Source organism: Chrysemys picta, chromosome 11 (genome assembly GCF_011386835.1).
Source record: "Chrysemys picta bellii isolate R12L10 chromosome 11, ASM1138683v2, whole genome shotgun sequence".
Classification (NCBI taxonomy): domain Eukaryota; kingdom Metazoa; phylum Chordata; order Testudines; family Emydidae; genus Chrysemys; species Chrysemys picta.
In genome coordinates, this window is record NC_088801.1 from 35547457 (window position 1) to 35572520 (window position 25064).

The following is a 25064-nucleotide window of genomic DNA, read 5'->3' on the forward strand; positions in this document are numbered from 1 at the left end:
CAGCTATAAACCCTGCTCTGCCAAGGAAAGAGGCTCAGACTCTGAAAGGCAGGAACGGGTCTTTCTCTCCATCCCTCCCTTTTTCCACAGACTGGCTCCACATTTAAGCCTTAGGAGCACTTGTTCCAGACATATGAAGATTCTGCTCCTCACAAAGCTGCCCCTTTATGGGATCACAGTAGGGTAAGGGAGAAATCCTTTTCAAAGAGATCCTGATTTACAGTGTAAAGCCTCAACTGGTAGCAGGTTGCTTCTACAGTACTTGGGTGCTAGCCAGCCTTTGGGAACAAGCTGGCAGCCTTTCTTGCTTCTGGGATATCTAGCAAGCTACTTTCACAATTGAGATCTGTAACCAGTAGCCACCCTCTGTTGTGTGGTCCCTATGCCAGGATGAATAGTGTACTACCTTCCCCTGTAATCAGCCAGAGGAAGAAATACCACAGATGCATCAACAAAAAAATCCTACAGGACTTTTTGAGGAGAGAGTGTCAGTCAGTGGTTTGCAAGGAACTCAATATTAATAAAATAACTTCCCTTTTATTAGATACATGTTTTCCTGTCAATGTCTCCTTTGAAGGCATCATAAGATTCAGATGAGGATATCTAATTAAACAAAGGTTAAACTAAAATGTTTATATAAAAACAAAGACATTTCATAAATTTGGGGAGCTTAAGGTTGGTATGGCAATGAAAGATACAGTCACACCTTTGGAAGGGACTTCCTTCTAAAAGACCCCATAGACCAGGGGTGGGCAAACTTTTTGACCTGAGGGCCACATCGGCATTGCAAAACTGTATGGAGGGCCAGGTAGGGAAGGCTGTGCCTCCCCAAACAGCCTGGCCCCCACCCCCTATCCGCCCCCTCCCACTTCCCGTCCCTGACTGGCCCCCTCAAAACCCCTGACCCATCCAGCCCTCCCCGCCCCCGCTCCTTGTCCCCTGACCGCACCCTCCCAGGACCCCCGCCCCAACCGCCCCCCGGGACCCCAGCCCCTATCCACCACCCCCTGCTCCCTGTCCCCTGACTGTCCCGACCCCTATCCACCCCCCACCCCCAGACAGGCCCCCCCCAGGACTCTCATGCCTATCCAACCCCCCTGCTCCCTGTCCCCTGACTGCCCTGACCCCTATCCACATCCCCGCCCCTAACTGCCCCCTGGGACCACAGCCCCTATCCAACCCCGCCTGCTCCCTGTCCCCTGACTGCCCCGACCCCTATGCAACCCCCACCCCTTACCAGGCTGCTCAGAGCAGCAGGAGCTCGCAGCCCCGTTGCCCGGCAGAAGCGGTGGGCCAGAGTGCTGGCAGCGCAGAGCGCTGAGGCTGCGGGGGAGGAGTGACAGTAGGGGAAGGGCCAGGGGCTAGCCTCCCCGGCCAGGAGCTCAGGGGCCGGGCAGGACGGTCCCGCAGGCTGGATGTGGCCCACGGGCCGTAGTTTACTGACCTCTGCTATAGACCATATGAATGATGACACACTGCACAGCAATTTCAAAGCCTCAGCTAAAGCCATTCAGACCAAAGTCTTTTTATTTTTATTGTATTTAGTAAAGAAAACCTACTTTGTGACAAACAAGTGGCTCATTGTCTAGAACTATGATACTTGCTTGGAACGAGACATTTCTGGTTCTGTCTTGGTGAAACCCTTGATGTGATTTGTGACAATTAATAGATTCTGACTTGGTAGCTACAAGACAGTCATGTTATAACCATGAATAGCCATTCAAACTGATAGCAAGGAGCTATCTGGCTAAACATTAGGGAAAGTAGTAGCTGAGATTGCAAAGAAGCCTCAACCCTCACTGTCAGAGCCAGCATAGCAACTCCCAGGGTATCCTTGAAGGGACTATTGCCCTGGCAGAGGGAAAAATCTGGAGCAGAAGCCTCCAAGGAAACATTGATAAACGTTCCTCCAAATCAACAAAATCCTCATCATAACAAAGACAAAAAGAGCATTTGTGTATGAGACCTCACAATTTCTGTCCAAGACTCATCCTTCTGATTCACCCTCTGCACCGAGAGTTCTCAGTGGCTGGTAGTTCTCACAGCAAGGCACAGGTTGCACAATATGCAGCTATAACCATGCATAGACAACATGCTAATCAGTATGAACAGAAAAACAGACAGCTGCTGGAAAGGATTCATAGTCACCAGTTCTTGAAAACCAAAAAGAGTTTTTAATCCTAGTGCAGAGAATTGCTCACCCAGATATCAAAAGAGATCATGGGTATGACCATAATTTTACCATAATGGTGAAGATTAGCAAAGATCTAAAACTACATTGCATCAATCATTTCTTGAGGGATCAGTTATCTCCAATGGCTAGGATTATTGGTGCCATGCATCAGCTTCATCCCTTGAGTGGGTTTCTCAAAATGTACCTGCTGAAATTCCTTCTGAGGACATAGGATCGTGCACTTGATACAGTGCAAAATTAGGTGTCATCCTCAGACTGCATTTCAATGTCCCTTTGTGGGCAGAAAAGGGCAAACAAAATGCTGAAAGCCAAGCCAACTTTCACTCTAGAACTTAGCATACTCAATATGGAGAATTTTCCAATATTTTATAGTACTCATGCTTCTGGCTAACTTCAACACCTCTGTTGAGTGTCTTCAAAAAAAGAAAAAAAAACCCACACATGACTCTATGGGATCAGAACAGTGGTCCACCAAGTTCAGTCTGTGACAGTGACCAGTACCAACTACATCAGTAGAAGGTGCAAGAAACCACATAGTGGGCAATTGTCATACTTGCAGAGTAAGTCTCCTCTTACCTCCCATGACAGATCGGCTTATGATCAAGTCACGCGTGTTTATATCACTTACAAAATCAGAGAGTAACCAGGGGTCAAAGCTTCTCTGTGGCAATGGAAATAATGTCCTGGGTAGAAAAGAATCTGCTGCCTTTCAAGACAGTTCATGTAAAAGGATACAGAAAAGAGGAAAAGGGAGAGTTGTGGTCCTCCTCCTAAACCTCCACTAGCCCAGAAGACACGTTGTATTTGATAGATACATTGTACTTACAAGATCTCTCGAAGCAGGGACTTCACTCAGACTCTGAATACCTACAGTTACCAGCCCCAGCATCAGAAGAGAGATGTAGTTCAGCATGGATTCTACATTAACCTCTGAGACAATTTGATATCCAGATAGAACTCAGCCAGGATGTTTTATTCATTGATCTGGTCAAATTCACATTTCTGATGTCAGGGGAAGCAGAGAGCTCTTTGAGACCTGGCCTGGCTTTTTGTTTGTGTGTGCCAAGCACAATGGGGTCCAGATCTATAGATAATATAAATATTATAATAATCGCAAAGATTTGGGGATCTCATCTACACCAGTATTTCTCCAAAGAGGTTTGGTTCGAGTCCTACAGCCAAGCACCTTAGAAATGTGGGTACCAGTCATAGCGGCATTTGTAGGCAGGTACATTGGATTGTCCATATAAGTATCAGGTGCCAAGTTTATCACAAAGACAAATTACACAAGCCTGCGGCTTGCCTTTCTAGGTGCCATTACCTCCAAAAGTCAAGTTTTGGAATTGGTTCCCATATCCATGCAAGAACCACACTGCTTTTGTTATAAGGAAAATGTTATTCTTGTAGGTCCACAAACCTTTCTGTTCAAGATAAGTTCCTCTTTCCACAATTCCTGAGAAATAGTTCTCCCATCATGTTTTCCTAATCCTTGGAAGGTTGTGGCATGAATGGGCTCTCAAGCTAGATCGCTAAAGATACATCTGAAACATATGGAATACATACGCCAATTGTATCCTGTTAATCTCCTTCTATCTGAAATGCCAAGTCCTTAGGGCCTCAAGGTTGCTACAGTCAAGATGTAAGTATCTGGCACTAGTTGGCAGGCTAGGCATCTGAGAAACTATTCACAGAAATCTCAGGGGGGGGCAAGGAAGTATATGAGCCTCATCTGAGGAAGGTTTGCAAAGTAATTTTCCATTCCTTCACACAGGCATTGTTTCGTATGAGGGTGCTATTTGGTTGGTTCCCACATAGCTCCTTAGTTTATAAAGCTCTTGCTTTATATGGGGGGAACTTCCATTCCTGCCTGTTGTTCTACTATAATAGTTCTTTCCCTTCCTACTTCTGGGATTCATTGCTTACTACTTCCCATTAGTAATGAATGAAGAGAGAAGCCGTGTAACGGAATGAGAAATGTTTTACTTGATGAATTTCTTTCAGTTATCCATTTGTCCCTGTGGAAGCAGAGAGAGAACTGTCATGCATTGCATCCCCTTCCTGTCAGTTCTTTCTCTGCTTCCACATCCCTGAATTCAACCCACCTTGGTAGACTGGTAAATGACCAGAATATAAATTGAAATTGTTCTCTAAAAGGAGTCTTAGACATATATTATCTTAGGGTCAATTTAATATGTCATATCAAGTTGTCTTAATGCTAATAATTGGTTACTGGAGTGTTTCTTTGTCTGTGGAAGAACTCTTCTGGTGACCAGAGCTGAAGGACAGAACTTTGTTCTGTAGCCTCCAGCAGCTACATTGGACCATTTCCGAATTCCACAGTTGGGCGGGGGGCAGGGGGAGAGGTTAGGCCATTCGTAATGAATTCAGAGAGAAGTTGGTAACAGAAAATTATCAGATAAGAAATTTCTCATTTATCAATCTTCAACAATGCCAAAAATTCTGAACAGCTCTGCTAGCTATGGCTCTTGAGTGAGACACTTTGGACACTAGAAAGTTACTATTGACTGTGGGCCAAATTAATCCTTTTCTGTTGTGACTGTTTACACCATATCTGTATTTGATCCTTGAGAGTATTCAGATTACTGTCAAGATCTGTGGACTTTCTGAAAAGTCTTATCCTAAACTGGCAGTTCAAATTCAGATAAATTTTTGGAAGTTCTTTTTATGTGTATGACTTCATTTCCACTGAATATTGACTATTATGTGTGAACTTATAAAGCATTTATATCCTTGTGCCAACAGGATTTCAAAGGTGTCATGTAACACACTTTTGTTCTACTTTGGCTGACTTAAAAGATCTCTCCTAGGTTATAGAATGATTCCTGGAGAAAGAGATCCAACCTTCATTCTTCTTGGGAAGTTCATGGCACACACCATTCCTTGCGTATGTATAGGAGGATATACAAGATGAATGAGCATTATTGCTTTTCTGTTTTTATGTAGGTCTCTTTGGTTAGCTTAACAGCTAATGCCTTGGGCTACTCAGAACTTGGTGCGATTAAATCCCTTAGGACATTAAGAGCTTTGAGACCTCTAAGAGCCTTGTCACGATTTGAAGGGATGAGGGTAAGACAAATGAAAGAACATGAAATATTGCATGCCTAAAAAGAAACCATGCATGCAGAATAAGGAATCACAAATCCATGCAGAAATGTCGCACTATTATCTTATCTCTTGCATATTTATCACTAACAGATAAGCAAAAGGCTTCAGTTGCTTATGTAAATTCATATGTTATCTCACACGTTAGTATGCTCATGTAGGTTATTTTACCTCCCACCTGATTTGGAATTTTCCTGTTGGGCTCTAGGACTTATCAACTGCATGGATGTATTGTGAATTCCTAAAACTATAGTACTAAGTTAAAGTTAAATTGATCCCATATGATTTCCTCTTCATGTGTTGTAATGTGTTTTGTTAGAAGTTTGGATCTTTGTGTTTTCATTACGTAAATTAGTCCTAAGAACATAAGAACGGCCATTCTGGATCAGACCAATGGCTCATCTAACCCAGTATCCTGTCTTCTGACAGTGGCCAATGCCAAATGCTTCAGAGGGAATGAACGGACCAACAATCATTGAGTGATCCATCCGTCCACTCCGAGCTTCTGGCAAACAGAGGCTAGGTGCACTCAGAGCATGGGTTTGCATCCCTGGGCATTTTGGTTAATAGCCATTGATGGGCATATCCTCCATGAACTTATCTAGTTCTTTTTTTAATCTTGTTATAGTTTTGGCCTGCACAACATCCCCTATTCCACAGGTTGACTGTGTGTTGTGTAAATAAATACTTCCTTTGTTTGTTTTAAATCTGCTGCCTACTAATTTCATTCGGTGACCCCTGGTTCTTGTGTTATATAAAGGAGTAAATAACAGTTCCTTATTCACTTTCTCCATACCAGTCAACATTTTATAGATCTCTATCATATCCCTTCTTAGTTGTCTCTTTTCCAAGCTGAAAAGTGCCAGTCTTTTTAATCACTCCTCATGCAGAAGCTGTTCGATATTTCTAATCATTTCTGTTGCCCTTCTCTGCACTTTTTCCAATTCTAATATATCTTTTTGAAATGGGGTGACCAAAACTGCACATAGTATTCAAGGTGTGGGTGTACCAGGGATTAATATAGAGGCATTATATTTTTCTGTCTTGTTAGTTATCCCTTTCCTAATAGTGCCTAATATTCTGTTAGCTTTTTTGACGGACACTGCACATTGAGTGTATGTTTTCTGAGAACTATCCACAATGACTCCAAGATCTCTTTCTTGAGTGGCAACAGCTAATTTAGACCCCATCATTTTGTATGTATAGTTGGGATCATGTTTTCCAATGTGCATTACTTTGCATTTATCGACATTGGACTCATCCTCTGTAGATTCATCTGAAAATCAATCTACAAAACAATTTAATATCTTTGACGGTCTTTGAACCAAACTAATTGTGAAGCTTCCTAATTTCTTCAGCACAGCTCTGTGACATCAATTTTTCTAGGGTATTTGTTGATGTCAGGCTGCCTGGAGTGGCTCATGATCGTGCATGCCAATCTCAGAGTTGACTATTACAAACTGGTTGTGTTTCTGTAATTAGATTTGACCAACCAAGTATCAGGTGTGAACTCTTCAAGCATTATAACAACCCTGTACCTTTGGGCACTCCAGTCTATCTTGCCCCCGAGGCAAGTCTGCCTTTATGATAAATGGTCCCTTCCACCAAAAATGACAATAATATTCAGGTTACTCCCAGTCCCGAAGGACCAGTCACTTACTCCAGATCAATTGTACCATAGATCTCACACCACAGACAATGCTTATAGCCAATCCTATAATGAACTAACTAAAGAATTATTAAGTAGGAAAAAGAAATGAGAGTTATTTACAAGGTTAAAGCAGGTAAACATACGCACACAAATGTGTTGCAGTCTTAGATTTCAAAAAGTAATGGAAGCTGCTGTAATGTGCAAATTCTATATGTCCTTTAGGGCTAAACCATGCTAAGCATCTTGGGGATCCCTTATGCTTAGAAACATTGCCGTCTCCAAATTTCAAGCAGGATAATGGTCACAGATTTTTATTCCTTTTCCTCAGAATTCAAACTGTGATGGGTTGAGGGTTTGTGCACATCCCCTTTTTGTGTGTGCGTGGAGCAATCAACAAAGTCTTTTGTCCACTGATGTTCCACAGTGGTTCGTCTGGTGTCTATAGGCTGTCTTTTGTTGGGCAGGAGATGACATGTCTTGTGGAAAACTAGTATTTCACACTTGGTAATGCTTCTCTCTTGACTATGGGGATGTCCAGTTTCATAGCAAACACTTTTACAGTTAAAAAACAAACACTTAATTATCTTATAACATGGGTTATAACATGGATATTATAAGTGAGATTAATTCATGCAGCAGCTCACAAGCATTTCATAAAGTCCAAACACTAAATGCATTCTTATAAATTTAATATATATTTTAACAATGTTAACACACAGGTGAGCCAAGCTGGTTTTCAGCTATGCATCTGACAGTGTTCAGTGAGGCCTAGGCATGAGCAGGCACCTGATCTCCCAGCATCGCAGTTGACAAGTCAGAAAGTTTAAAAGTTCACCGCGAGAGTTCTCTGTGAAAAAGTTTGCACCCACCCAATATATAATATTTTAAATATCTGAAAATATTGTGTTGTGACTTCAAGCAGTTGTTGCAGGAAGAGGTTTGTTTTGTAGAGCCAGGGCCAGCTCCAGGCACCAGCCCACCAAGCTTGTGCTTGGGACGGCACCTGGAGGGGGGCGGCGCGGCGCTCCGGCCCCCGGGGAGAGTGGGGCCATGGCCGGGCTCGCCGCCCTCCCCCCGGCGCTCTGGCCGTCCTCCCCCCCCGGTGCCCTCCCCCCAGCCGCCGGCGGGAGAGCGGCGAGCCATGGCTGGGGCTCGCCGCCCTCTCGCCGCCCTGCCCCCTGCGCTCTGGCTGCCGGGGGGAGAGCGGAGCCCCCGCTGGGGCTCGCCGCCCTCCTCCCAGGGCTCTGGCCCTCCTCCCCCCGGCCGCCGGGGGGAGAGCGGAGTCCCCACCGGGGCTCACCGCCCTCCCCCCGGGGCTCCGGCCGCCCTCCCCCCCTCCCCCGCAGGGGGGGGGGGGCGGCAAAAAAGCCAGAGCCGGCCCTGTGTAGAGCAAACCTTCCACAAACTTTCCCAGCCAACTGTTTTGAAACACTTGACTCTGCTCAGACTGGCTAGAACATACACCTACTTTTGATATAAATGTATTCCTCTTCACCTCCAGAGACATGCTGGAACTGAGGAGCCGCAAGGACCTTATGCTGTTTACCTCAAACCTAACAGATCTTTTCCATCTATAAATTTGATTATGTCTAACCACACTGGGAAAGCACATGTCCTCGACATTTCCACTAAAATGATAATCAGTAAAATACTTATGAGTGTTAAATAATAAAATGTTTTATATGTGCAGTAAGGAGCTACAGTGGAAGAGTAAAGAATAGCAAGGGGGGAAAGCACTGCCTGTCATGAAGGATTGAATCTGACTCTGAACCCCATGTTATCTACACTGTTGTAAATTCTTTCTAGATTAAGATTACAGATTTGAATACAGTCTACAGACCTGATCACTGTCTACCAGTATCTACGTGGGGGAGAGATTTCTGATGATAGAAAAATAGCATAATGAGATCCAGTGGCTGAACCTAGACAAATTCAGACTAGAAACAAGGTGCAATTAAGAGTGAGGTAATTAACAACTAGCTTAAATTATCTATGGATGTGATGGATTCTTCGTCACTTCAAGTCTTTAAATCAAGACTGAATGTCTCATATAGATCAAATTCAAATTATGGGATTGATGCAGAAATTACTGAGTGAGGTTCTGTGGCTTATGTTATGAGGAAATTCAAACTATATGATCATAATGGTCCCTTCTGGCCTTAAAATCTGTGAATCTATGAAGTAGCAATATTACAATATAATATTATTTACTGATAAGTAAATAATACAGTGAGCATTAATTGCCGCCGAATACCTGGACGTGCCGCCCCTCTCCAGAGTGGCCGCCCCAAGCACCTGCTTGAGAAGCTGGTGCCTGGAGCCGGCCCTGGCTGACACACATCTATCCAGTATGGGACTGGGGAAAGTCCTTACATATGCCCTACTAGTGAATGACAGTCTCTTGTTATTCTGATTTATATTAATGGTTTACATTAGCAATTTCCAATTATGCTTTGTAGTATGTTTTTCTTCTTTTTTAACCATACTATTTTGATTTTAAATTACCAGATGTCATACTAGAAATCTTTGTTTTCTTAGAATTTGTACTTTTTATTGTTATGAGTGTAAACTCGTTGATATCAATGAACAAATTAGTGCTAGAGAGAGGATAGGGTCAAGGACCCCTTTAACTTACCTGCAGATGCATGCTAGTGGTGAGGCTAACTAGTTCTGTCATAAGCATGTAGCTCCCTAAAATAAACATATAGGATTGGCAGGTGTGGAGCCATGAAGGCATAGCAAATGCCATTGCCCAGCATACTTACCCTCCTCCCCAGAGCCCAGGAGATATTATGCCTTGTACACGCACAATATTCCCAAGCTAGTGGTTTTCTCTTTACTCAGACATTCAAGGACTGTATTTGGGCCCCAGAAACTGTTTTAAATTAGTTGTAAAATCAATCATCTAACTAGGTCATTTCTCATTTTTGCCCTTTTATACAGATCAAAAAATTTAGGCCAAATTTCCTTAAACTACAGTAGTAATCTACATATTGTGTGTTCCAGTGAGAAACAAATAATACATTTATGTTAGAAGAAAAGGTTTTCACAGTTACTAATATAGAAAGCATTTTGAATTTTTAACTTTTCGTATTTTAGTTTTAGATAATTTTTTATTTTGGCAAAGTAATATCCCATAAATTACAGTAATTATTATAAATGGACTCATACCGAAAGTCCCTTTATTTTATAGAGACTAAAAATGAAAAATCACTGCTATCAGTATAAATAATGGCTATAATATTAATAATAATAATCTATGTGTGACATCAAATTAGGCACAATATTACCAATACTAGAAAACAATCCGCAACATATGAAATCTTAATATATCAATAAATACACTCTCTATCATTAAGTATACCCACCTAAGTAATTTTAGCAATTTATAGTTACAATTGATAATTTCTGGAGTGAACATAATTATTTTATTAATGCTGCATTATTCATTTTCCATCTGAGGCTTTGAAGTTACATTATTACATTTGGAGTTGACTCTTTTCATACAGTGAAGGATTGTAGCAGTGTGGCTTTAAGAAAAAAAGAACTTCAGTTGTAAAGTTAAATACGGACAAATGGGCAAAAAATATTAACTCTATACAACAAATGCTGACTGTATCCAGACATGCATTGATTAAACAGAGTTTCAGGTTTTATGCAAGCCTGACAGCTGATAGATTTTGCTTTTGATAGAACATTTGTAGAACTTTTGTTCTGTCCATTGTTGTAAACCATTTTTTCCCTCAGAATTGTGATGTATTTTGTGTTCCTTTTGCCATGTACAGTAAGCCAAATGTGGGAACAGACAAACGCCTCCCTGGTCTAGGCTTCTTTGCTTTGGATGTGATTTCAGAACCTATCTTTAAAGACAACTGGAACAAATAAGCCTCCTAAAGGAAACTACTGGGAAATTAGGATGTGATAAGAGAAAAATACTTAGCTTAAGTGAGTTACAATGGGAAGTCTGATGAGTTTCCAGTTCCTACACACCACTTTTAAAATGTAAATTAAACTTTTTTAGAAATAAATGGTTCAGTCTTAGTATTACCTTGTTAATGCAGCCAATGCCATGATTAGAAAGGATTTCAGCAAATGTATAGGTTTCCTGCAGAGATGCAAAGACCGTGGTTGGCAGTTTCCTAGTTCGACAGTTCACCACTGCATGCCCATGATTAATATCCTCTGATCAGCACTTGACTGTGCAGTCTGCTTATGGGAGGGGAGAAGAAAAAGGAAGTTAAATGTATAGTTTATATTATTTTTATTTTTTTCTGCATTTATACTTTATGCCTCAGTAAACTATGAAGTAAAAGCGTTAAAAAAAACAACTAGAAAGCTACTAAATATTGAAAAAATTGACTTACCTCCTCTCATAGGCAGAATTCATAGTCCACCAATAATAATAAGAATTACTGATGTCACCAGCACAGTGCATGCTGGGGCATCTCTTTAGAATGTAAAATCTACAATCAGGAGGTTATTCAGTCCTACATGTGAGAAATTAAAAATACCTATTTTGAGACTTGGGGGAGCGGAATCACATGACACTTCGGAATTAGAAAGATGTATAGCAAGGAGATGTGTACCTCATCAGATAATGTATGTAAGGCTTTCATCCACTGCAGTAAGCATTTCCCTGATGCAAAACTTTTAGAAATTGTAGGAACAATTCTCAAGACTTTAGATGTAATGTCCTAGTAGGACCCAGAACTCATTAGATTGCTTTTTTGATTTACCCAACTAGACAGATTGGGCCCTGAGTCGCATACTGAAAAATGTCATTTCCCCAGTACCAGAATCCCTGCTGGAAATGACAAGTAATCAAGACTGTATCAACTCTTATTACAGATGATAGGATCAAGCCTGAAAACGCATGGAGACTTTTACTTTATATTTCATTTAACTTGGACAATGAGCCTTTCCTTTGAATTGGGCCATCATATTCCCACTCAAAAATCTCTAACTAGTTCATTACCTTTCCCCATTTACTAAAGTGTTTTAATTATTAGGATGCAAACAGAGCTTCTGCTACATGTAATCCAAACTGTAACACCATCAGTATTTCCTTCCTCCATTGTAATGTTGTTATTTAGCACAAACAAACAGCTCATGTGGAGAAGAAATATCAATAAGGCTTGCATATTAAATATTATACACTATTTCTAGCCTGATCTTTGCATGTAAGTGGTAAATCCAAGTTTTTCACCAGAAAACTGAAAGTGGCTACAAAAGCCGTAATATGCTATCAGAATTAGAAAAAGCAACATGTTTTCTGAGATAGTTTCATAGAAAGTGATTTTCCCCTTTACTTCAAAAAGCACCCATGTGCTGAAGTCTCCTTTGATGCTCATATGGGCTCTCAACAGCACATAGAAGGGTACCAAACTTTGCCCAACTGAGGGTTGCAGTGGCAGCTTATCAGGAACCCATGAGCTGCACACATTTCCTGAAAAAGGAGCAAATTACAGCTGCCTCATCTTTAATATATTTGAGCCATCTCTTGATGCAACACACCATCTTGATCCAAGCTGAAAAAATTCAGCTAATAATACATTTGTGTTATATGCCAGAGAGGAATGGGAAGACACAACCCTGGACATTTTTAGATGTAGGTTCTAGTTCTGGGTCTGCCACAGAATTTTTATGTAAGCCTTGAACAAGTAACTTAACATCTGTGCCTCAGTATCCTCATCTGGTAAATAATATTTATCTCAGGATATTGTGAGGCTAACTATTGGTCTTTGTAAAGTGCTTTGAGGAAAGATGCTGAAATAATTTTTTTTAGATCTGTTCACCTATAATCTCTGCAAAAACAATGAGAAGTCTGGTGACACCTTAGAGACTAACAGATTTATTTGGGCATAAGCTTTCATGGAAGCTTATGCCCAAATAAATCTGTTAGTCTCTAAGGTGCCACCGGACTCCTCATTGTTTTTGTGGATACAAACTAACACGGTTACCCCCTATACTATAATCTCTGTGTATTTCAATTTGATTTGCGCTTTGATGTTGTTAGTCCTACTTAATAAATAGAATTCTAAAAGTTTGAGGTGGAAAAGACCTATCCCATCATCAAGTCCATTTCACTGCCAATGCAAAATTGTTTCCATTATATCTTTTTTAACCTGGACAATGAGCCTTTCATTTTAATGGGCCCATTATATCCCTGCTCAAAAACTTCTGACTACTTCACTGTCTTTCCCCTTGTCCATTTTCTAGTGTTTTGTCCAATAAACTTTTAAATGTACCAGGCAAAGAGACTTCCTCCATTTCTTTTGGGACACTATTGTTTTAATATCATAGTGCTAACGCATGTCTAATTTGCTGCCCACAGTCATCCCTAATACTTTCAGCATTAATGCTTTTCATATTTCTCCACCACATCAAATATCTGAGTTTTATATTATTTTCCCCAAAATACATTACCTTGCATTTCTCAAATTAAATATCATTTTGCTATTTTTGATCCATTTTTAAAATATTTCTAGGTCTCTTCATGTTACTTCTTTGTCCTCACTAGCATGTGCATCTGCTCTCAATTTAATATCAACTTTGTTAGCATGATTAGTATTCTCTTCAGGATTATTAATGAAGGTTTAATATAAGATCATACTTAATAACAATTGCTGTAGTACCCACTAGACATCATCTACCCAGTTGATACATTGTTACTTATTCTTTTGTCATATTATTTCACTAGGGACAGACAAAAGTTAGACTTACAGAGCAGTTATTTGTCCTAGGATCCAGATCATATGGACTGACTAATTTGCATATGTTCACATTTATCAAATATTCTCTTAGCTGATCTTGTTTCTTTAGGTATTTTACAAAATCTCTCTTATTTTCTAGCAGTCTGATCCAGCTGCCATTGTAGTCAATGACAATCTTTCCACTGACTTCTGTAGCAGTTGGATTGGACCCTAATTGTTTGTTTCTTTTCTTTATTATTCTGGTTTACAGACAGATTTTTTACAAAGTATTAATTATCTTAACCCTTTTCAATCATTATTAATCTAAACATTAAGTAAATCCTTTTTAATGGACCTACTTTCTCCCTACTGTTTTTTTTTTTACACTGGCATATTTGCAAAAGCCCTTAAATACTTTGGCTAACAATAACCCATTCTTACATTTTGCTACATTTGGGCCTGATTCTGTTCCCTCTGAAGTCAAGTGGGAATAATATAAGTATCTTCCTCTAAGTCTTAACTGTTTCTGAGTATTTTTGTTTGAGTATGTACCTGCTTTTCCATTTGTATTAATTACCACCATACTTCCTTAACATTTTCATATTAATATTCTGACTTCTCCTAATTTCCTGTTAATTACACTCAGTGACAATGTTGTTTAGACTGAATTTTGAAATTGACTGCTTATCCAACTAAACACATAATACACACTTTGATTTTGCTCTTTTTAATGTAAAGCTTGCTACTGGTCTTTAGAAGAATAATGTGTGAATAAATAAGACAAGAAATGTGTGCACAAATTTTAGGGTTACATAAATTAAACAAACTTAAAGAATTAAATCATCCTGGTTTTTTTCTATTTTTTGCCAAGTCCTTTTCAGCAATTAGTTCTTCATGTCATCATTCCTTCTTTAAACCTATGATTTGCTACATTTTTATAGATTTTCCTTTATGTCTGAGTTTAACATGTATCTCTTTTTTCTTTTATTAGAGTATTCAAATTATAAGGCAACATCCTACCACTATCAGGTTTTTATTTATTTTATACCTTTTTTGCTTTCTACCTAGGTGAAGTTTGTTCATCTTTTGGTTGTTAAATTAATTGTATGAGTTATTTTCACCAATTGAAAAGCAGAGTGCAAACAGATTTAAAATACTGTATTACCTTTTAAGAAAGATTGATTAAAATTGATAATGTATCTAATTATTTTATTGCTATACATATTCTCACACAGTTTCCACTATTTTCCTTTTATTTATATGCTAGGTCGTTGTGAATGCCCTCTTAGGAGCAATTCCATCCATTATGAATGTGCTTCTTGTTTGTCTTATATTCTGGCTAATCTTCAGCATCATGGGAGTAAATCTGTTTGCTGGCAAATTCTACTACTGTGTTAATACCACAAATGATGAGAGGTTTGATATCAGCCAAATCAACAATTATAGTCAATGTGAGGACCTCATAAACAACAATGAAACTGCCAGATGGAAAAACGTTAAAGTAAACTTTGATAATGTAGGACTTGGCTATCTTTCTCTGCTTCAAGTAGTAAGTGACCACTCTTTAATATGTTTCGTATTGTTTACTTGTAGTAAAGAGTAATTTCTCAATGTTTTTGTCACTAAGTTACCCTTTGTTTACTACTGTGCCATGAAAATCCTTACATATGGTAGGAATGCTGAGCACAATTTTTAAAAAGACAGATACATACAGACTTACATATCTGGCTGTGGAAGAGATCTCGAGCAAGCAGAAATGGACACTCACAATACTCATTGTCTCTCCCTTTACATACCTGGGACTCACTTCCAGCTTGCCAGTTCAACTGGCTATGTTGGCTCCCTGTATTATGGAGAGCAAGTTTGGCAAGTGTATATGCTATTGAAAGTATATGGCTAAAATCACACATCCAAAAATAGAATAAAAAGCAAAACTGAAGGGTACTGAGATGTTCTGGAAAGGAGTAGTGGAACTGAGTGGCAGTGGTGCGGGGTCCCTTTGAGGAAGGATGGGAGGCTTCAATACATGACAAGAAATAGGAGAGCTGATTGGTTGCCTAGTTTGCATGACCAGAACTTGCTGGGACACGTGAGAGGAGGTGGTGTTTCCAAGGTTCAATGAGGAGCACTGGGTGTGGCTTGGACTCTGAAGCACTACCACTTTAACTTTTGAGGATGTCATTTGTTTTTTCTTATACTTGTACCCTTGCTTTAAAAAACAAGTTTAAAAATACATTCTGTAAACTTATAAATATTAGACAAATCCTTACTCATTTCCACAAGACCCGGAATCACACCATTTCATGCAAACATGTTTATCACCTCTTCGACACATTTTGGTCTGCTTTGTTTCTGCTTGACAATTCTAAAAGCCCTGAGAATCTATCAATTCAAATCTGGAATGTTTTCTTACTTTAGGCTCATATTGCCATGACTACTACTTTTCCCTTATGGTGCAAGTTTGGGGGACATAATTCACCATATATTATAAGTTACTTTATCTATATTTACCTCTTGTAATTACTGGTAGCAACCCATCTGTAGCCATCGTAGGACGAATTAGTTACTCCTGATCTAGAGGTGAAGTCATTCCCATGCACTCAAATGAGTAACCTATTTAAGTGTCCAGCATGTGGAGCAATTGGTCTCTGGGCTTAACACACACACTATCCATGCTTCAACATGCTTTCTCTTTCACTGCAAGGAGGATGTATGGTGGGGTTGCTGCAGAAGAGGTAAATAAATGGGCCCTGAGCTATGCAGGAGTCATGTGGAGTAACCATTGCTACTGTTGAGTGCATAGTATGTTTGAGCACCAGAACTGGTGACGTGCAGAGTGTGTTTTACAATCATGTATATACAGCTGTGACACAAAGTATAACTATGGATGTATTCAGTATAATTATAATATAATAAAATATGCGGTCAGTTAAATGCAATACCTAATCTTTTACTATAGAGGATAATATATCTATTAAAAATTCTCATCTAACTACACACTATCAGAAATAAAAATGCATTTTGTGGAGGGGGGATTATGGTTTATATGATGTAAGCACTGCTCTTGATTTCACAGTTAAGGCTGAGTGTCTTTTACACTTAAATATCTATCTATATCTAGCTATATATATGTATGTGTGCATATTTATTATACTGACTATATCCCTGGTTATTCTTTGTGTCACAGCTGCATACACATGACTGTAAACACACTCTGTGCACATACACCTCTACCCTGATATAACGTGACCCGATATAACACGAATTTGGATATAACACAGTAAAGCAGTACTCCGGGGGGGCGGGGCTGCGCACTCAGACGGATCAACGCAAGTTCGATATAACGTGGTTTCACCTATAACGTGGTAAGATTTTTTGGCTCCCGAGGACAGCATTATATCGGGGTAGAGGTGTATATAGATATTTCAGTGCTAAAACCAACTCAGCCTTAACTCTGAAAGTCAAGAGCAGAGCTTACATCATATAGACCATGATACATCCCCCCCTACAAAATGTATCTTTGTTTCCAATAGTGCATATTTAGATGAGAATTTTTAATAGATATATTATTCCTTGTAGTAAAAGATTAGGTATTGCATTTCGCTGGATTGCATATTTATTATAATTGTTTACAATTTTTGTATACAAAAAACAAGATACAAGGTAAAAGCCAAATATTAATCTTGCACTATACCAGTATTTTAAAATGAATATGAATATAGTTAGTCTTCAGTTCATAAACAGTGTCTCCAATTAGTCATTTTCTAGGAACAGCAGAAGTTAAGCACATGTGTTCTGTTTATAGGCCACATTTAAAGGATGGATGGATATAATGTATGCAGCTGTGGATTCTCGAAATGTAAGTATATTCCCTAGAGCCATTGTTTTGATTGTGTGAACTCTGTGATCCCAGTAATGTAACTGATATCTTACTTGAGTGACACTGGAAATGAGATAACATGGAGTTATATAGTTCCATCAAGCAGAAAAGGTAGCAAAGAGCATGAAAATACAAAAGAAAAGGAGATCAAGGGAAGATCCTTTAAGGTCCCATATATTCTGTGGCACAGCAAGACCAAATTCCACAGTAACTTTAACTTATTCTTTTGTTATGAAATACCCTTGGCTCCTAAGCAAACACTCAAAAAGGTATGACTCATGCTTGGAAACACTCATTGATGGAAAATTTTTAGGAATTATTTGCAACAATGATTATTTTCAAGGATGTGGTTGTTTTCCAAGCAGCTTGGCTCCACTCCTCAGGTCTCAGTTCCTGTACTGTTCTGTGCTCCACATTGCTCATCAGTTTATCCTTCTTTCTCCCTCTGCTCCCAGGCTACAAGCTGTGCTCCATTCTGGCTCCCTAACTTCCTGCTCCCTTGTTCCATGAAACTATGCAGGGAGTGTGTCCTATAATCCTATTAAGTCCCCGTTAATAAATGGTAAGAAAGGGGCAGTTGAAGGGAGGTCTTGGCAGGAGGTCCTAGCTATATTAAAATGCAAGATTCTATGGCAGAATTGGTGAACTCCATGGTATCTTGGAAAACATCAGATTGTTTGCCATTGGAATTGCAGAATCCACAAGAACCTGACGGAGAAGAATGGAATGGTTCATACCTCTTAGAGCAGGGGTAATCAGTTATTTTCTGTCAAGGTCCAAATTTATTGGTCAAGGTCCAGACTCCAGAGAAAATAATACAAAAATAATAACAATAATAATAATAATAAGTAAATAAAAAGTTTTCAAGGTCTGTTCAAAAGCATCTGGCAGTGTCGATTTGGCCTGCGGTCCACCTATTGACTACCCTGTCTTAGAGCTATTGTTTCAGGTTGTCTACAGATTGAGGCAGGTGACACAGTGTTTGTTTACACTCATTTAACATTTTCAAGGTTTTTCCAAGAAACAACAGGGCTAGAAACTTTATTTTTTAATGAAGTCTCAGAACAGAGTTCTGGAACAGAGTTCTGTGGCAAGGAGGTGAATTCTGGGGCTTCAGAATCAGAGTATATGGAGCCTAGTTCATAAGGCGCATGAGTCCAAATAATAGAGCCTTAGGCTTTATATAACAAATAAGGCTTTTGACACACAGTGTTCACCCTGATACTGTAGCTTGACATTTGTGCATGTTTTGTAGGTATTGGATCAGCCTAAGTATGAGGACAACCTGTACATGTATCTTTACTTTGTCATCTTTATCATCTTTGGATCATTCTTTACCCTGAATCTTTTCATTGGTGTCATCATAGATAATTTCAACCAGCAAAAAAAGAAGATAAGTATTTCGTCACTGTTCTGAAAAGAAAGCTAAATACAAAAATATTGCTTGTTTTGGTATCTACCATACAATGAATTACTGTAGTGACTTCAGGTCAGAAAAATATTATACTTTTTACTCTTTATGATTAACATTTATTATCATTTGCTGTAACACGCAGTATGTAATGTAAACAGGTTTAACTATATTCATTCCATTGCAGGATGGATGAATTAGGAAAACCATACACATGAGCATATATAACCAAAATAGAAAAAGAAAAAAGATAATCAATTTAAAGGTGTTATATCATAAAAAAAGGCTAAAGATTTAAATGGCCAAATCAAGCAATAAAAAAAATGTTGGCTACATTGCCTCCATGTCTGAGAACTCCCAAATGTAGACATATAAATCATAGTTGTAGGACCATGTTATCCTTCTTTGTACTGTATTGAGTCTTAATTTTTGCTGCAGTGCTGAATAAATACTATTACTACTTGAGCTACAGGATTAAATACATTAGCCGACAACAGGAAAAGGCTATTATCCCAGATGGGGCGGAAGGAGTGCTGACTCCAAGGGTTTGTTGGCATGGGGGGAACCCAGTCAGACTTAGCTCTCTTTGCTGGGGAAGCTCCTGTCACATGTGGTGACCCTGTGGGTGGAGAGGTGCTGAGACCATGTTGTGCTAAGTCTAGGAGGGAAGGGAGTCCTTTTCACCCCTGCAACATTCCACTGTGCCTTCATTGGCAGCTCCTTGGTGTACCCAGTACAGTATGTGTTGCTGCTTTAACAAGGGCATGAACCCAGTCATAGAATATTCATATTTACTTATTATTTAAGCATTTTGCCAAATTTTTCCTAAGCAAAAACAAGACAAGGGAAGTTGAATTTTTTAACAATTCATGTCTGGGCAAAAGCTGAAGGACTTGCATGGGACAAAGACAAGGTACATCTGTTGCCTGAGTGCATTCCCCCTGCAAAACATCAAAGGCCTACTGCAAACACTGGACATTTGAGAGCTTCTCAAAGAAAAAGTTGCAAACATCTTTTGGAATGGAAAGTGTTAGGCAACCTAAATTCAGGAGTTGCTAGCAGCTCCCCATACAATGACAATAAAAATAAGAAGAATGAGAGAGCAAGCCAGTCTTTATGCCCATTCAGTCCTTGGATTCTGTTGAGACTCTGAACAGGAGTGATAATACTAATTGTGATGGTGGCTGTAGGTAATCAATGGAGGTACATGGTTGTAACTAGTTTTGATCTCATTTCTTTACTTTGGAGGCCAAGACATCTTTATGACGGAAGAACAGAAGAAATATTACAATGCAATGAAAAAGCTGGGTTCAAAGAAACCACAAAAACCTATACCTAGGCCAGCGGTAAGAATGAAAGTATTTCCCTCCCTCTTCCCCACACTGTTTAAATAATGTATTGGGTTAAGTTGTAAGCAAGAAAAATAATTGACCTAAAGCAAACTTTTTCTCTCTTTAAATCCAAATGAATTTTCTCTTTTGTATTCATTAATCTCCTTGGTTGTGGAGGACCCTTCTTTTTGCTTTGAATTCTCACTCTACATCTGTTGGAAGACTAGTGGGATTGAAGGTTGCATCCTTCAAACCACTGATCTGTCTAAAACAACTAACTTACAGCTCAAGTACTGTGAGTGCCAAAGGTGTCAAGGCCTTAGGAAGGAATCCTCTTCTCAGGCCAAGAGTGGCTTTGCAGCTGTTCTGTGGCAGCTAATCCACATGTCTCTTACATGCCTGTTCTTGGATATAGAGAATTGGAGTATCCATGAAATGGTGGATTCTCGGCCTCTCTCTTCCCCATCCTCCATCCTGTGCAATGTCAGTTAGGGAGCAACTAGAGTACAGCTCTGCATTCCTCAAAGTGTTCTCCCTCCCCATGCAAAGGACCTTCAATTCCTGTTCTGCTCCTTGTGCAGTGGAACCATACTGGTTCAGCTGTCAGCATATCTTCAACAGCTGCACAGATGGAAGAAGGATTTTCTCTAGTGAATGTTTTTTATAGTTAATTGAGGCTGAAGATCTTATTAGTGGTACAAGAAGTATTTCTTAGGGAGGCTGTATTTTCTTTAGCTCTGAGACCGGTATAGGTTTTCAGGGAAGGGAATTGATGTCCGTGGGCAAAAAGCAAAACTTGTTTGCCAGTTTTGCCAAAGCTAAACATTTTTTTAGTCTGCTGTATCACTAAAGCCCATATATTAAAATGAATGTCAATAAGACAACCAAATCTTGTAGCTTTGAAAATCTTCCTTTTAATATGCATAAGTAGAATCTTTGGAGGCCTAACTACTGAATTTGTGTGGGCAAATGTCTATGTATGCACAAAAAAGTGAATGCATATTAAAAGGAGGCTATCTTATGCAGTCCTCAGGGTACAACTAATAATAATAGTAATAATAATACCTAGGTCCTATATAGTTAGGCTTGGAAAGATCAGATTTTTATTGGTAAATGTCTGTAAATGTCGATTTCACTGAACACACATAAACCAATGAAAATTTTTATATTTTTTTTTCAAAAATAAATCAAAATTTACCAATAGGCGAAGTAAGAAAAACACTCCTTGAGAACTTATTAGAGTTTGATTTGTGGATAATTACTTTGTATATTTTGATGTGATATTGACAATTTGTGTTTTAACAGTTATCAAACTTTAATTTTTTGAATCTCAATGTCTGCTGTCATTAAATAATTGACTGATTCTATTGTCTGATCCCCCACAATTTCCTATGACTGAAAATTTAAAGTGATAAAAATTGAAAAAATGCTTAAAAATTAACCTTGATGTTATCTGTTGAAATTATAAAAAAATAAAAATCAAATTTCACCAAGTCTATATATAGTGCTTTTCATCAGTAGATCTCAAAGTACAAAGGAGGTCAGTATCATTATCCCCATTTTACAGATGAGGAAACTGTAGATTTAGTTAATTATTTGTAGTAATTTGGGAATGAAATTTATACACAAGGTGTATGCATGATGCATTCTTTTTTACCCACAGAACAAATTCCAAGGCATGGTCTTTGATTTTGTGACAAAACAAGTATTTGACATCAGCATCATGATTCTTATCTGCCTTAACATGGTCACCATGATGGTAGAAACAGACGACCAGAGTGATGAGATGCAAAATAATTTATGGTGGATTAACCTTGTGTTCATTGTCCTTTTCACTGGAGAATGTATTCTGAAACTGATTTCACTTCGTTATTACTATTTCACCATAGGCTGGAACATTTTTGATTTTGTAGTTGTCATTCTCTCCATAGTAGGTAAGTACAATTCACTTTCAAGAAAGGACTAAAAGTGTAGAAATTGAACATTTGTTTTAGGAATTTAAGTTCCTTAACATTTGACTTGAAGAGAGTCTGATTCTTTAGTTTGCCAATGTCTTATTCCATACTGTGCATGAAATAAAGGAACTGTGTATTAAGAGTTTTTATACCAATTAAATTTGATTGATTGTCATTTTCAGTATCAAAAATTAGACCGTAGATTTACCAACCTTCCAGGATTGTCCTGGAGTTTCCAGGAATTAAAGATTAATCTTTAATTTAAGATTATGTCATGTGATGAAACCTTAATGAATACGTCCAACCAAAATTGGCAACCCTATTAGACCATGACTCCGAGTGCAGTAGAAATTGCATATTACTCTAGTATAGAAACAAACCAATAAATGGAAAGGCTGTTTCGAGGCAAAAATGAACAAACTTTATTATTGGTAATCACAGGGAGAAATTGTGCCCTGCAACCCTGAGATGACAGACAGCACTAACAGCAAAAGAACCCCGTCTGGTTTTACTGGCTAGTGTGGATAACATGCTAGGACCCCACACAGCAGGTCAGCACCCCCACCATTCCTGCTGCAGAGCCACCTCTGGCACTTACATCTGAGGGCTCCTTGCCTGTTAACTCAGGAGAGGCATAGGGAAGGGCCGGAGCAGGTGGATCTATAAATATGTAGTTCCAATGGCCTATTTCTCTGTCTAGCGCACAAGAGCAGAAAGGGCTGCCTGGAATGGGTACGATTCCTTGTCTCCGGCCTTGCAGAATTCCTCAGTCCACAATCTGGTTTTATGGCCTATTTTTTGGGAACAGGATTTCACCCATAGCTATCTTCTGAGTGGCTGAAAAGGTCACAGTTTTTCTGCTTCTCTGATGCCATAATAAAGAAATTTTCTGCCACTTTTTTCTTCTAAGAAGCCTTTTCATTGCTGGTTTATTTATATACTGGTTTGCTGTGGGATTCCCACTAAATTTGTGGTCACATTATTTCATTGGTGATTAAAGAGTTAAGTACCTGTCTAAATTTGCATATTAAATTTAAATAATTTAATTTTAATGCGTTACATTATAATTCGCTACCAGAAACTATGAATAGGGCACTTCCTTCAGATTAATCTAGATTACTTTTATTACAACTAAACAGAAAAATATTCTGTAAACTTCAATATCCACTGGTCTATTCACTAACAGATCATAGAAGTGTATAAGTGAGGAGCAGTTCCAGGAAAAAATATAGTGATACCGTCTAAAATCAACAAATCTCTTTGATGCAGTTTTACAAAATCCTGCAAATTGCTGCAGAAGTTCTAGCTGGATTTTTCAGATTTGTATGTCAGACCATAGTACTATAACTGTTTGGTTAAATGAACTAAAGCCCATAATGCAAACTTCTGCTATTTGAATAAGTTTGCTTCACTTCTCATTGGTCAACATTGTATGTAATAGTATAGATCTTTAGTAGTTGCTATTACATTTTATTACATGTTTACTAACTAATTTATTTTTTAACAGGTATGTTTCTAGCTGACCTGATTGAAAAATATTTTGTGTCCCCCACCTTGTTCAGAGTTATCCGACTCGCCAGAATAGGTCGAATCCTGCGTCTCATTAAGGGTGCTAAAGGGATCCGCACTCTGCTTTTTGCTTTGATGATGTCTCTTCCTGCTTTGTTTAACATTGGTCTCCTGCTTTTCCTGGTCATGTTTATCTATGCTATATTTGGAATGTCCAACTTTGCCTACGTTAAGAGGGAAGTTGGTATTGATGACATGTTCAACTTTGAAACTTTTGGCAACAGTATGATCTGCCTATTTCAAATTACCACATCAGCTGGTTGGGATGGTTTGTTAGCACCAATTCTGAACAGTGGAGAACCAGACTGTGACCCTTACAAAGATCACCCAGGAAGCTCGGTTAAAGGAGACTGTGGTAACCCTTCAGTTGGGATTTTCTTTTTTGTCAGTTATATTATCATCTCATTTCTAGTTGTAGTAAACATGTATATTGCTGTTATTTTGGAGAACTTCAGTGTTGCTACAGAAGAAAGTGCCGAGCCCTTGAGCGAGGATGACTTTGAGATGTTCTATGAGGTTTGGGAAAAGTTTGATCCAGACGCCACCCAGTTCATAGAGTTCAGTAAACTGTCTGATTTTGCAGCTTCACTGGATCCTCCTCTTCTTTTAGCAAAACCAAACAAAGTTCAGCTTATTGCAATGGATCTGCCCATGGTGAGTGGTGACAGAATTCACTGCCTTGACATCTTGTTTGCTTTTACAAAGCGTGTTTTGGGGGAAAGTGGAGAAATGGATACACTTCGAATACAAATGGAAGATCGGTTTATGGCAGCAAATCCTTCTAAAGTTTCCTATGAACCGATTACAACCACATTAAAACGAAAACAAGAGGAAGTATCTGCTGTCATTATTCAGCGAGCTTTCAGACGTTACCTTTTAAAGCAAAAACTTAAAAAAGTTTCAAGTATGTTTAACCAAGATAAAGATAAAGATGAGGATGACCTGCCTATCAAAGAAGATATGATTATAGATAAGCTAAATGAGAACTCCACTCCAGAAAAAACAGATATGACCCCTTCCACAACCTCTCCACCTTCCTATGATAGCGTAACAAAGCCAGACAAAGAGAAATATGAAAAAGACAAATCAGAAAAAGAAGACAAAGATAAAGACATCAGGGACGGTAAAAAGTGACAAAGAATTCCATTGGTGACAAATAGTTTACATCCCGAGAAAGTGACATATTTGTGTCAACAAGACTCCTGTATGAGGTCTATGCCAAACTGACAGTTTTTACTTATATAAATATATATATAAA

The 25064-nt window shown here is 38.9% G+C and overlaps 1 protein-coding gene across 2 annotated transcripts in view; it reads left to right on the forward strand.

Moving 5' to 3' along the window:
• Positions 1–25064, forward strand: part of LOC101941550 (sodium channel protein type 2 subunit alpha) — a 116664-nt gene extending 91600 nt beyond the window's left edge. For both annotated transcript variants that reach the window (XM_065561783.1, XM_065561784.1), the window contains 7 exons: positions 5159–5281; positions 14928–15209; positions 17466–17519; positions 18796–18933; positions 20193–20297; positions 21946–22216; positions 23745–25064. In XM_065561783.1, the coding sequence (XP_065417855.1) occupies positions 5159–5281; positions 14928–15209; positions 17466–17519; positions 18796–18933; positions 20193–20297; positions 21946–22216; positions 23745–24940 (2169 nt within the window). In that variant the 3' untranslated portion in view covers positions 24941–25064. The remainder of the gene's footprint in view (positions 1–5158; positions 5282–14927; positions 15210–17465; positions 17520–18795; positions 18934–20192; positions 20298–21945; positions 22217–23744) is intronic.